General features: G+C 31.5%; 1 protein-coding gene across 1 annotated transcript; it reads right to left on the bottom strand.

Moving 5' to 3' along the window:
• Positions 1-239: 239 nt before the first annotated feature.
• On the bottom strand, positions 240-5143 carry LOC110737847 (protein trichome birefringence-like 41). Its single transcript, XM_021918192.1, has 5 exons — positions 4574-5143; positions 2635-2806; positions 1350-1525; positions 1081-1239; positions 240-647 (listed from the first exon to the last, which is right to left on the bottom strand). The coding sequence occupies exons 1-5, from the start codon at positions 4837-4839 to the stop codon at positions 359-361; spliced, it is 1062 nt and encodes a 353-aa protein (XP_021773884.1). The 5' UTR covers positions 4840-5143; the 3' UTR covers positions 240-358.
• Positions 5144-14966: the final 9823 nt, after the last annotated feature.

Raw genomic sequence — 14966 nt, 5'->3', positions numbered from 1 at the left:
TTATATTTTTAAGCTTTTATTTTTGTATTAATTATAATTATTTTAATTAATTAACTTAAAAAATTAAAAGAGAACCAATCCTAGCGTGCCACGTGGAATATTTAGTCTTAATGACTAACGGAGGTTGACGTCGTTAGTCAATTAGGGTATTTGGTGATAATTTTTTGAAATTCAAGTGTTTTTGGTGAATTTGAAAAAAAAAGTTGGGCATATGGTGAATAAAAAATAACAGGGGTATATGGTGAAAAATCCGTTAAAAATAAATGTGTAATTCAACATATTAAGTCTATCAAGAATGAGACTTTAATTGTGTATACCTTAATTAATCATAAAAAATGAAAATTAAAGGCCTAAAAAACTATAAAGAAGCATAAAGGAGTAAATTCCAAGTATCAGGAACACCAGCAAGACACCAATGTGTGCAATCTCCACCAGTTTTTGAGGCACCATATTTCTGTGGATGTGCATCGGGCCTTAATTGGGTCAACAATGAGACGTCCAAAAAGAAAGGTGGGTTATTCATTTGGCCCAATATGTTCTTCACTATACCAATTCCTGGGCTTGGTGGCGCTGGGCTTTTTGATCCAAGTATTGGTTGTGTCTCCTTATAACAACCTTGTGCTGTTGGTTTCCCAAAATCAATGCCACTGCCAATTTCATGAAAATTATGTCATTTAGGATGTGTTAGAATATAAAATCAAAGTTGGCAAATATTTAGTAATTGTCTTTTATATGTTGCTTTAATTATAAAAAACAAAAAGACAAAGAAAAAAGAGAGGTTATTGTATTGGTACATGTAACATACACATGGAGTAATAACATCTCGTTTGTAATTTGACGGACTATATGATATAAGTATTTAGTTAAGTGGTCAGATAAGATGATAAGAAGAATACAAGTTCAGTTCATGTCATCTACAATTCTACGTAGTACTATTTTGTATAGCTACGAGTACTTTGTCTTTTAAATCTATTGTTCTACCTATAAATAGCTGATTATCTACAATATGCATGTAGTGTAATTTCTAATTGAAGCATAATATAGTTTTCACGGTGAAGGATAAGGCAAGTATTATCTTACTGATAGTGCGATGCTGAGATGCCTTGATAAAAAACTTTGGTTCTACTATGATCAAGCGCAGAATCAACCCATTTTGCCCAAGTTCCTAGCCCAATCTTGAATGCCTCTATCCGATTCATATCCTTCTTTGTTTCATTTCCCAATTGTATGAAATCCCATCTACAAATGTACTCAAATATACATTAACAACATTTTAGCAAAATGCTTTAAGTAGTAGATACTTGAAAAGTATAAAAAAAAAAAAAATATAAAAATAGAGTGAGACATACGGTTGCTGGGGTGGAATGTAAAACCACCAATGCCAACTATCAAAGATGAGCAAGTCAAAATCAGTCCATGCATCACCACCCTTGATAGACTCAAGCTTTAAAATTCTGCCTGTTGGTTCCACATCTACGTCCACTAGGAATTGATGCCATTGCATATTAATTGTGAGATTATACTCCTGCAATTCCAAAAACATATTTGAAAATTAGTCATATCTCGAAGAGAAAATTGTTTGTTTATTTTTCATAATTTTTTAAAATTAAATACTTGAACTTACACATATTTAACTCAATCAAGTAGTGTGTGGTCCAAGTAATGTCCGAGTTACTACTTTAAATATTCATATTATAATGTATAAGTTTCTAAATACATAAAGTGCATAATAAATATTAGTAAACAATATAGGAAGAAAAAATAAACCAAAATAAGCACCTCCAATCAAAATTAGATGTAATTCATTTGAGTTAAATGTAAAAACATAAGTAAATTGGCTTAGATGGTTAGAACTTCTAACTTAATTACCATTGGTCATGTGTTCAACACTATAAAAATTAGTGAATGCAAAGATGTCACATGACACGTATACTTTGTATGTTATGAAACTTTTTTTTTCTTTTTTCTAGATCAATAGGAACATAGGTCTCTTTCCCTCCTAATTTAAGTTACACAAAATCTTATATGTGGTTGGTCACACCGTGTGGCCGGCCACTATAGAGCTTACTTCGTTAGTGTAATGGGGGTTACTTGTTCAGTGTTAAAGGGGTTATTTCGTCATTGTTGTAGAGTTACTCGGTCAGTGTTATAGGGGTTACTCGGTCGGTAATATAAAGGTTACTTAATCAATGTTATAGGGTTTACTTTAAGTGACCACACGGTGTGGCCGGCCGTACACAACACGGGCTGTTTAAGTTAATTAACCACCGAGTACAACGAAATCCAACATTTTATTCTACCCAACATGTCAAGTCATTAGCAACCCCGTCACTATCGTCCCCATTACAACTACATGTCTACATTCAACACTTAGCCGATAAACCCAATAGTGCCTTATCATTGGCGGCTCTATATACCACTTGTCTCATTCACCCAACGTAACGAGCAACCAAGTGTATAAAATTGCCTATTTTTTAGGGTGTTTAGAGAGCCACAAGGACAGACGATGAGAATCAATTCCAAGATCAATTAATATTGGTTTAAAAATTATTGTAATTTAGTCACCATGAATTAGTTAAGAATTGATAGTGCAATAGATTGAATGGTTAATAATAAGCTAATTAAGTGACTTACAGGAAATTGAAAGGAATACATGGGTTGTTGTTGCGTCAAGTTGTATGTAGCGTTTGGATTGCCCGCATGAAGCATGCAAGTAAGAGATTGCCATTGATTAAGGCTTAGTGAATCGCCCACAAACAATATTTTCTTTCCACTAAATTTTGTGAAAAAATCATTTACATCATACCTGTATTTTAAGTTAAAAAAAGGGGGTCAATTAAATTGAACTAATAAATCAATTTCATACTTTGCAAGTAGCTTGAAAATTATTATATTCACCTAAATGCGGGATGCATCACCCTAGATTAATTTTAATCATTAATCATTTGATGAATAAATGAGCAATAATTATCTAAACAATCGAAAGATACCTACGAGAGTACCTTGTACCCGTGTTTGTATAAAAATCACTATAATAGCTAAATTATATATCTTAAAGAATAAGCGGGAAAAACGTACAAAATGATATACTACGTATTTTATTTTTATCACCAAATCACCAACCGATTGTTTTGAAAGAAAATCCAGTAGAGCGTAGATCATCTTACTCAGTTCACGTAGCTTTTTTTTTTTTTTTTTTTTTTTTTTCATTTGAGAGCCATAAGTATAGGGGTGAGAATTGATGCTAGGATCTCCTGGAATCAGGTGGAAAGCTCTTACCATTTGAGTAATCCCTTATTCTCAGTATTATTATAATTGTTGTTATATTCTTATATGACTCCAATTACTATTTAGAAAAACCGAAATTAAAGCAAGAAAAATAAATAAAGCGTGATATATTTTTCTTATATGTTGTGTATAGCTTACCTACCAAGAGTCCAAGAGTACCAACTAATGGGATGTGTGTACCAAACAACATTAGCTTTAACTAGAGTGAAAAATATATCCAGCTACTATGGGATTACATACACTTTCTTATCCAATTTGAAAAATAGGATAAATGGCAAAGTTTTCTTATTTAATCAGGGGTGTAATGAAATACAAAATATGTAAGATCTTTAATTTTTCATTGTCTGAAAAAAAATTATTTATGATAATCTCAAACAATAATGTGCTAATTAATACACAATGGTTTGTTGCGCATTCTTCTTTAACTTGGTTATCATCCTACGGTAATCTTACAGCATATATGCTATGTCTATCCGATTTTAGAGTCAAGAGTAATTCATGTTAATTAAATCTCACATTATATATATTAAAAATTGATATTTATTATTGAGTCTAAAGATATAGGAATATATAATTTGTATAATTTAATTTTCTATGAGTATTTCATAATTTATTTGTCTAGGATCGAATATTAACATATACTTCGTGTAATAAAATTGTCAAGCAATATTGCAAGATATTTATTATTCTACTACGTAAGTATATATTATTCATGACTAACACGAGGTCAATACAAGAAATCATTATGTTCAAGGGTCACGGGTAAACAATATCACGTGATTCATGTTAGTTAATTGACTGGTGTAAATTATTTTCAAATTATCTGGTTTTAAAAATTATCGAAATATAGTATTTTCTCTGTTTTTATTTGTTGTTTAAGTTTGAAATTTTTTGTGAGAGAAAACAGGTCAAATCGTAATCAACAAAAAAATCGATAAGAGTATATATAACTTGTAAAATAGTATCCCATTTCTTATTATTTGCAACAAGGGAAGAATACTCTTTATTAAAAATACCGGAATAATTAAAAATAAAGGTAGTATTATTAATGATTACATTTTTAATTATTATTTTAATTAAATTATTACGAAAGATATGTCTAACAATAAATTTGTGAAAAACAAGCAAAGTATTTATGGAACATAAGAACGTAAAAGTAATAAGAGAATGTTATGTGTATATTCTCATAATTTTCTCTAACACAAAGAATCTTGTAGTAACACATTCAATAATATTTAAAAATAATTATCTTGTAACACATTCAATAATATTGAGATAGAGTTACCTGGTAAGATTACATCCAGTAGGCTGCCATCTATAGCCAAGGTAAGACTTATCTGGCCTTCCATTCTTTTGGCAATCAAATTGTTTACGCAAAAATGGACATACCGACGAATCGTATAACGGGTAACTCGGATCCGACACCCAACTCCCCTCAAATCTGTTGCAACCATCATCAGCCGCCATCGATTCTGAGATCGTGACTGATAGAACCGTAAGCAACACAATAACGGGAAGAATAACAATCGAAGTACACCTCCGACGTACCATTTTGTTTGAACAATGATTGTGTCACAACTCGAGAGAGTCCAGACTAAAAATAATGTGTGATAGATAATATGGTTTGCTAAAACAAAATTTATGCTACTTATATATATATAAATATATGCGTAACATCTATATGTTAGATAAGAGCTATAAAAATGAAGGAGTATTATTTTTGTTACCTTTTTGTGAGGTTAGATAATTAGCTTATAAAATGAATAATACATGCATGCATACATATATACAGCTAATTAGTTTGATGTAAGAGATTTGTTTTGCTTTCACATCATGATTTCATTTTATTTCCTTCCTTTATTGAAAGATTAACGTATCAAAGCAAATATATTGATTGAGATGTGATATATATCTATCGTTATAAAATGTGAGATTATATTGCAAATTTTTTTATCCCAAATTCTTGTACGTGGTTGACACAGTGTGGCCCGCTAGATGTTACTTCGTTAGTGTTATATGGGTTACTCAGTCGTCAGTGTTACATGTGTTAGTTTGTTAATGTTATAGAGGTTACTCGGTCAGTGTTATATGAATCTTTTTATAAGAGGTCACATGATATGAACAGCCGCACACAAAAGTATAGTTATTATTATTTTATTTTATTTTATTTTATTTTTATTTTTATTTTTTTTTAAGAAATCTTGTGAACAGAATTAATAATATTATTTATACATATATATGTCATTTTATTAAGAATTATTATTTTTGTTTTGATTGTCATTATTATACTGTTATATATATATAGTATATACCAGTCTTATAAGCAATACTAATGTAGTGGTAAAAGTAACAGATTCTTTTTTTCTATGAGATCCTTTTCATGTTTTCGTTAATAATAATAATGGAGTGATGATAATAGCTGATATTCTTGGATTAATTGAAAGTTGAAACTTTAATAATTTTATGGAGTGACAAGCTAGATTCATATTCTGGGTCCCATAATAATTTGGTACATGCAATCATGCAAGTCCATTAAAAAGTTTGTGTTTACAGAATAAGAAGTGGATGGTGCGCTCAAGGTTTACAATTTTTGTAAACTTAGCTTCAAAGGGAAGGCAATATTATAAATATATATATTTTTTTTTAATCTTATAAAACCTAAGCTTTAACAACTTAAAATAAAATAAATTGATGTACTACCTCCTTTTTATTAAAGTTTGACTCACTTACTATTTATGGGGTCAAAATTAAATAACTTTTTATAATTTTTCCCTTATACATAGTTGAAGATATTCATGGTCGAATATGGTCATTGAAGATCGCACAAATGCAAAATGAGTTGAATTATCAGGAACGGAGAGAAAATAATTTATTGGATGGAGAATCATTTTTAATTTATTGATTTGGAAAGAAAGATTGTTTATATATATGCACATATATTATTTTAAAGATGGAAATAATAATAATAATAATAATAATAATAATAATAATAATAATAATAATAATAATAATAATAATACATTCCAAATCTTATTATAAGGTTTGATTATATTTTCACCAAAAAAAAAGGTTAGATAATATTATGTTAGGTGGAATATTTGCGAAAAATATATATCTAGGCATATTCCAACCAATTAGTTGATATGAATTTGATAAATTCAAAGTATTTAAAAAATCTAAAAACAAAACATCATAATAGACTAATGTTAAAAAAAGGAAAAAGGAATAATGTTTTTTTTTCTTTTGGACATCAGCATAATAGACTTATAATAAAAATTACAAACTATGGAGTAGGTTCGATAAACTACCCAAAGAAGCTTTACTAACTCCAATGGTACAACTATTACATATAAAACTACAGAACATCATCCTTGCAAGAAACAACCGGCTTGAAATAGAGAAAATACAAGTTTATAACCTTGATAAACAAAAATTGTTTATCAAGGGGTGTATATGTAAATTATATCTAACTTTTGGTTAACTATTATTTTCTCTCTCATCCTTCAACCTTTTGGTGTTTTCTGATTTTCTCTTTTCTCCTTCAACCTTTTGTTGTTTTCTCTCTCCTCCTTCAACCTTCAATTTCAATGGTGGAAATCTGAAACCCAAAGTCCCAAACCCAGAAACAACTTCTTCCTCCACGGCACCACCACCTATGGTAGTTCAAAATGCCGCCACGAATAAAAGGCTTTCCCTAAGGGGTTGATATGAACCTAATTTACACTCTTTTCTAGTAGGGTGTCTTTTTGTTTCGCCGCGAAGCAGCCATTGTTGATGAAGAAGAGGAGGACTACGGGAAGAAGAGGAAGACGACGACGGGACAAAGAGGATGAAGAGGAAGGCTTTTGTGGGTTTGATTGGCGGAAGGCAGATAGAGGTTGTGGCTGTGATGGGTTTCGGATGGTGGTCGATGTGATGGTGGTGGACCACATGATGGCTATGGTAGTGCTGCCGGTGGAAGATTTGAGAATGGTGGGAGGAAGAAGATGAATGGTAACAAATGGTGAATTAACACCGTTAACTCTAAAAATCTTTTCAACTTGTCATAGTGGCCCAGAAACAATAAAAATATATATTTTTTAATCAAAAGATTAAACACAATTTTCAATGCAACTTATTTACGAAAATGCCATTTGATAAACATATTTGTTCATCAAGGTTATAAACTGGGGCTTGCTCCTTGAAAAACCAAGTGTTTGCCTTCGAACATGCTTTAGGAGATACCTAATGTTATCATTGTTATCTTTGCATCCCATATACCGTTGATCTTGGAGAATGGATAAAAGAGCACAGAACACATAGTTGTTGGTTGTTAACAATACACGAGCTCAAAAAGATACCAATAGTCCTTAACATTAGGCAAAAGGGGTAGGAACAACTGACGACCTAGGCTTGACAACACACTTAGAGTCACTTTAAAAGGTGACTCGGTACCCTTAACCATGGTACCTTTGGCCTCTTCTCTTAGAAAAAGACCATTACCATACTAAAAAACCCCCAAAAGAAACATGTATAATTCTAATTTTAAATACGTAGAAATTATACTCTTGGGAGTTGGATAAGGAAATTAAATAAGAATAATGGAGGGAATATTACTTTGTGAAAAAAAAAGTCACAAATAATTTTTCTATTGTTAGCAAAAAAATTCATACATTTTCTGTTGGAAATATAGGCTATATGAACTTATGAAGGCTTTTAAAGCCATTGATCCAACATTTTTGCCTAAGGTTTATGTTCATTATCTCTATTACATAAAGGAACTATTAAGGACTTTTGTGCCTGCGCTGAAAGCCAAAAACATAGCTTGAAGCCTTGAACCAATGAATGAGGTTAACGAATTTTTCATTCATAATTACACAAATATTTCATTTTCACTTGGTTCTAAACATTCAAATCAATAAATAAACGTGTTTCATTAAATAAAATTAATAAATAGACGTATCAAAAGAGACTAATTAATTAAGCAATTCAGTTAATACGTAAGTTCATGTTTATCAATTGTCAAATAAACATTGATTGAATTTGGATAGTAGCTAAATCACATAGGTTGTCCAAATCCTAAGTTAATTGGTTCACATGGAATTAGTCCCCTTCTCTCCATATTCCCCACCCACCAATACGTAAGTTGTTCTCATTTCATTTCATAAAGATAATAAGAAAGTAGTTATCATAAGCAAGCAACTTGATTCAATTATTGATTGCATAGTTGCATGAAGTTTTAGAAATCCATAGTATTTGGGCCCGAGTAATGCTCGTGGTCATTTTATAGAACTTGTAAAGTAAGTAGACATGTAGTTTATAAAATTATAAGTCAGTCTTTTCTTAATTAAATTTTATTTTTACATTATCATCTCTTACTATATTTTGATTGTTTTTTTCCTTTGCAAAAGAGAACATGAAATATTACTTGGCTTAGTGGTAACTTGTAAGGCATTTATTGTTTGATCTTGAGGTTGTATCAATTGTATGTTTAAATCATATGAATACCCACAATATCTTTATTTTTTGACTTAAGTTGATAATATGCATGAAATTGAAAAAGAAACAATAAATGAAGGCATGTAAAATTTTAATTTGGAACGCTTATTTTATTTATAAATATATAAAATAAAGTATTACTCGAGATGGGTTACTCGGGGTAGTTCTGAATATGATTGTATGGATGTTTTCTCCCAAAGTGTTTTTATTTTGGCGGGCAATCTATTAACTATTACTAAAACAAAACATTGCTGACATCATCAAATCTCAAATTATCCTACGTCTCATTCTAACATTAAAAATTTTCCCTCCATTTTTTCTATGTTTGATGTCATCATTTATTTTATTTTTTTAAACCTACACTATACATTATTCTAATAAAAAATATTACCTGTCTTTTTTACACATACGATAAAAGTTTATTTCTTGCATAATAATGAAAATTAATTAAATTGTGCAACGCACGAGTCTAATCTAGTGATTTAGGCCCTGTTCACTTTACCTTTTTTTGTTGACCTAAAATTATTTTTACTGAACTGAAATTATATTTGCTGAACTGAAATTATTTTTATTGAACTGAAATTAATTTTACTGAACTGAAATTAATTTTTCTGAACTAAAATTATTTTTGCTGAACTAAAATTATTTTTACTGATTTTCTATTATATTTTTCTTTACTGATTTTTATTGAACTGAAATTATTTTACTGATCGAACTGAACTTATTTTTGCTGAATTGAACTTGTTTTACTGAAATGTAATTAATTTTACTAAACTAAAATTATTTTTACTGAATATTATTTTGGTAAGGTGAAGTAAACATGGCCTTAACATAAAAAAGCCTCCCTAACGTTTTTCTTCAAAAAAAAAAGTATGGATAATCAAGTGCTTTATCCAAGCTAAGTTCAGTGAATTACTCCCTCCGTTTCGCATTAGTTGCAACACTTTTCATTTTCGGCCGTTTCATATTAGTTGCAACACTACTATATTTGGAAAGGGCCCACCATTAATTTATAATTTCTCTCTCCCATTAACCCCACTTTCACAAATATTTTATTATTTCTCTTTCCTACCAACCCCACTCACACTACTTTTTTTATTATTTCTATCTCTACTAACAATACTTTATATTATAGTCTATAAGCCTAATCTATAATTTTCTTAAACTATGAACCAAGCCTATAGTTACAGCTAATGCGAAGCGAAGGGAGTACAACATGAAATATCTATCTACTGATCATTGAGCGTGCAATCGCGTGCTGGATCCCCCAATCTTGTGGAACTAATTTTGAAGGAGGGAAATCGGGACACGATGCTTCAGGGAATGATATATATACTTGTAATTGAAATGTGGTGATGTTAATTTGTACTTGTAAAGTTGTAAGGTGAAGAAAGATGTAATGTTGTATTTATAAGTGAATAGAGATGTTTAATCAAGTGTTTGATTATTTGGGGTGACTTCAAATATGTTCATCCTGTACTTATTTATTTACAAGGTTAAATTCTTTGAAATATAATAAATTTTCACAATAAAAAGTACAAAGAACGCAAACAAAGTTATGAAATTTTATGACAATAATATTTTGGAAAAAATACTCTTTAATAATTTATTATTGTCGATTTATTTCTAATAATCTCAGTTAAAGTTTATCATCTAGTAATCTCAACTACGGTGTCAGATGCCTTCAGTGGTCCCAATAACCGGTAACCTGCTGAAAGGGTAATAATTTTTTTTAAAAAGCCACGTGTCATCACGTGATTAGTTAAAAAATAAAAAACAAAAACCATTCCCAGCCTTCCCCTCCCCTTCCCCTACCGTGAACCCTAGGCCAACCCAACCCACCGTAAACCGACCGGCCGACCACCTCTTTAACCTCCTGAAAACAGCCGACCGACCCCTCCACCTCCGAAACACACTTCCCAGTCCTCTAAGCACCCGAAACTCCGGCCGCGTGTCAAACCCAGTCAAGGTCGAAACGAGGGGGGGTCTGGGCGTCGCTTATTTTAGAGGGTTAGGGGAGATGTTCGGCGGGCTAGGGGTTGGCCGTTGGGCTTCGTGGAGGCGGAAGAGGAGAGGGTGGTGGTTGTTATGGTTTTTAGGGTTTTTTTTTTTATATATATTTTTTTTAAATTTTAGACCAACCACATGCTGACACGTGTATTAGTTACATGTTACAACAAGTCGTTGACCGGTTGGGATCACTAGAGGTAAATTGACCCCATAGTTGAGATTATTAGAAGTAAATCCCAATAATTGGGATTATTAAAGTGTATTTTCCTAATATTTTACCAAATGTAAAAGGTAATTAAATACAACAAAGTTTATTTAAATTTATTTTCTTAAAAAATATTAATCATAAATAATATTGTTTTTGTACCCATTTGAGTGTACTATTCTATGACTAAATATTGATACCTTAGTTACGAATTACTTTTTATTAAATTGTTTTGTTTTTTTTTATTTTAAAAAATGCATTATCAGTTTTGCATGTTTCATATGCTGATTTATGTACCATTAATTATGTAAAACCTATACTATATAGGAAATTTTGCAAACAACTACCTATTTAAGTCTCTGTTTTGAAAACAACTACCTTTTAATTTTTTTTTTTAAAACAACTACAACAAACTTGTAAAAAGTTAGAGTAGCACTACCACTTTTAAAATTCCGGCAAGAATCTCCGGTGAGTGGGGCCCACATTCGTCCTTTTCCTCCAATTTTTGACTTGGACTTGAACCCTAATTTTAAAATTTATGTATATTATGAATTGGACATGATTTAATTCGCAAATACCTTGCAAATACATGGATAACAACCAATTAATAAACCCTAATGTGAATAAATATGTCAATATACCCAAAAAGCCAAAAATTGCAAAACCCTAATTTCCCCAATTTCCCCAATTTCCCAATTACGAACCCAAATTAACATATAAAACTATGAAATTACTTGATTTGATGTTCTTGCCAGAATTTGGGCATATAAAACTATAAAACTATGTCAAAATTGGAGGAAAAGGACGAATGTGGGCCCCACTCACCGGAGATTCTTGCCGGAATTTTAAAAGTGGTAGTGCTACTCTAACTTTTTACAAGTTTGTGGTAGTTGTTTTAAATTTTTTTTTTAAAAGGTAGTTGTTTTCAAAACAGAGACTTAAATAGGTAGTTGTTCACAAAATTTCCTACTATATATTTAAAGACGTTCCTTTACATGACACTCTTTAAAGTATATGCGCCATGTCACAATGCCACATCACTATCCAAAATATATGCACGCACCACATAAGCTTGCCACTTCATTTAAAAAAAATATTATGTTTTGAGCTAGATTCAAACCCGTAACCTCCAACACATAAAGGTGATACATTTACCATCTCAACCAACTTTTATTAATATTTTAATTTTCACATAACATTATATTTATATATTCCTTTCATTTATTAAGTAAATTAGAGGCTATATAATTTATTTATTTTTCACAAAGTTAGAAAATAAATACATAAGGTACAAAAAGTGTGACCAGAAGCAACGCCTGGACTAAACTAGCAATTTGAGACATCACCCGGCCACACACTAGTGTATACTTAAAAAGGGGGTGGGGTGCATGGATTTATTTTATTTTATAAAGTGTAGTATTGTGCATAGGAAAAGTCATTTATGTTTAATGGATATGTGGTTGTTCTTTTCTCAAGTACTATGCATTACTTTGAAGTTGGAAATGTATATTTATTGATCTGAATCAGAAAACGAACTGTAAATAGTGTTATAAGATGTTTACGAGAAATATGTTTCCTATAGCAATGATAGTTTCATACTTTCATAGAGCATGATTCTAATCCTTTGTATTATGCAAGTACTCTCAATTAAGTACGAAATATATTTACAGAGTACAAACATAATCGAATTTTACATCAAAGAAATCGAATTTTACATCAAAGAAATATGCAGGGAAAAAAAAATCAAAATTCACCAAAAAATGCACTAGTAGAAAAATAGAAATTAGTACCGAAGATATAGTACCGGTTATTAAAAACCGGTAGGCAAAAAAACAATGGCACCGGTTAACCAATGCTATTTGTTTTAGAAAATAAATTCCCGAAAACAAAACAAATGGCACCGATTAACCGGTGCCCCAAAATCTCTATTATAAACCCTTTACTCTCATCCGCCTCTTTTCATTCTCTGATCTCCTCTCTCGTCTGTTCTTCTCTCTCCTCTCTCGCTCATCTGTTCTTCTCTCCTTCTCTTTTCCCTTTTCTTGTTTTCTTTCTCTGTACTCCTCTCCTCGTTTCCCCCTCCTGACTTCCTCTTCTTCATTCTCTCTCCTCTCATCGTTTTCTTTTCTCACTTCTTCATCTCTGATATCGCGTTCTTCTCTCCTTCTCTCTCATCTCTCATTCTTCTTCCTCTTCTCAACAACCACGAAGTTTCGAAACCAATCAAGAAGCAACCATTGCCGCCGCCGTCAATAATTCGAACCATGCAAGCATCAGCCACTGTCATTAGAACCAAGTGGTAAATTGCCTTGATTTTTTTTTAGGTTTAATTGTTGTAATATTGCGGGTTTCTGGGTTCTGGATTTTTTTTGGGTTTCTGGGTTTTGAGCTTTCAGGGCTTCTTTGGGTTTTTTTTGGGTTTTGGATTTCTTTGAGTTTCTGGGTTTTTCTGGGTTCGAAATTTCTAGGGTTTTCTGGGTTCAAAATTTCTGGGTTTTTCTTTGTTCGAAGTTTCTGGGTTCTGTATTCGATATTTCTAGGTTTTTCTAGAATCGAAATTTCTAGGTTTTTTTTTGGTTTTTTCTTGGTTTCGGTTTCTGGGTTGTTAATTTTTCTTGGTTTTTTCTCGGTTTATTGTGGGTAATTTTATTAATATTGGTGTTTTAATTGATGCAGGTAGTACTCCACATAGAAGAAGGATTCAAGATTCAAGGCCATGATTGATTTTGTTGTTCATTATTGTTTTTTTTTTTTTTTTTTTTTTTTTGAAGGTATAATGGGCACCAGTTAACCGATGCCAATTGTAGTTAAAACCAAAATACAAAAAGCGCCGCACGTACTTTAGCATCGGTTAACCGGTGCTAATTCTTAATTTTCCCACCAGTTTTGAACCGGTGCGAAAAGTGTTTCTTTTTAGCAACCCTCAAATCCGGACCGGTTCAAAACCAGTGCAAAAGGGGGGTTTTGAAATGGTGCGGATTTACATTTTTCGCCTAGTGATGATTCATTATTCATATGTGATACTGACTAATACCTGAATATGATTTATTTAAAAACATTTATATATAATACCGACTGATTCATGTGATACTTGCGACACTTCTACACCCTGTTAACCCAATCTGGTCTCTAAGACAAAACAAACCTGGAAAAAATCATAACCCGCGACTGTCTACAACATAACAATCTTATACTCATAAACAAAACTATAAACCTCATACTCCTACTTACGAACTTTCCCTTTTCATTAGGTTTTCTAGTGCTTCACACTTTTACAGTGAATTTCCTTTAGGTCTACTCTCCAAATTAATTTGTTACCCGTAAGCAATTTCCAAAACACATCAATCACAACTTTTATCTGGGCTATGTAAGATTCGAACTCATATCTTATGCATGATAGCACATTGCTATACCAATTAAGCTAATAGCCTTCATATACCTCAACTAATCTATATGATATAATTTTAAATACCCGCCTCAAATTACACATAGCTCAAAGAATGCTATAAAATACTTGGTCAGAAAATGAGCTTGTGCTGTGTAGCTATCAAATATTTGGTATAAAACATTATCAAATATACTGACCTATAGTCCTCGCATTATCTTCCTGAGTTATAAACTCAAGAGAGATTGGAGAAAACGGCTTAACCTTGCATTGCTAATTGCGACAAATATATTAAACAATAAAAGAGGCCTAACTTGCCTAAACTCCTAACAAGATAAACTTGAAAAATATACAATATTAACATGCATAAACCAACCGACTTCTAATACTCCCCCTCAAGTTGGAGCATGCAAATTACGAATGCCCAACTTGCGTAACAGAAACCCAAACTGTTGTCGACCAAGAGCCTTCGTAAGAATATCTGCTAACATATGAAGTAGAAATATTACCCTTCAACAACTCATCACGAACAAAATGACAATCTACCTCAATATGCTTTGTACAATCATGGAACAATGGATTCTTAGCTATAATTAAGGC

This window comes from Chenopodium quinoa, unplaced genomic scaffold (assembly GCF_001683475.1).
Source record: "Chenopodium quinoa cultivar QQ74 unplaced genomic scaffold, ASM168347v1, whole genome shotgun sequence".
NCBI classification, from domain to species: Eukaryota; Viridiplantae; Streptophyta; class Magnoliopsida; order Caryophyllales; family Amaranthaceae; genus Chenopodium; species Chenopodium quinoa.
Note: the sequence above shows the minus strand (reverse complement) of the source record. Positions and strands in the feature narration are given on the sequence as shown.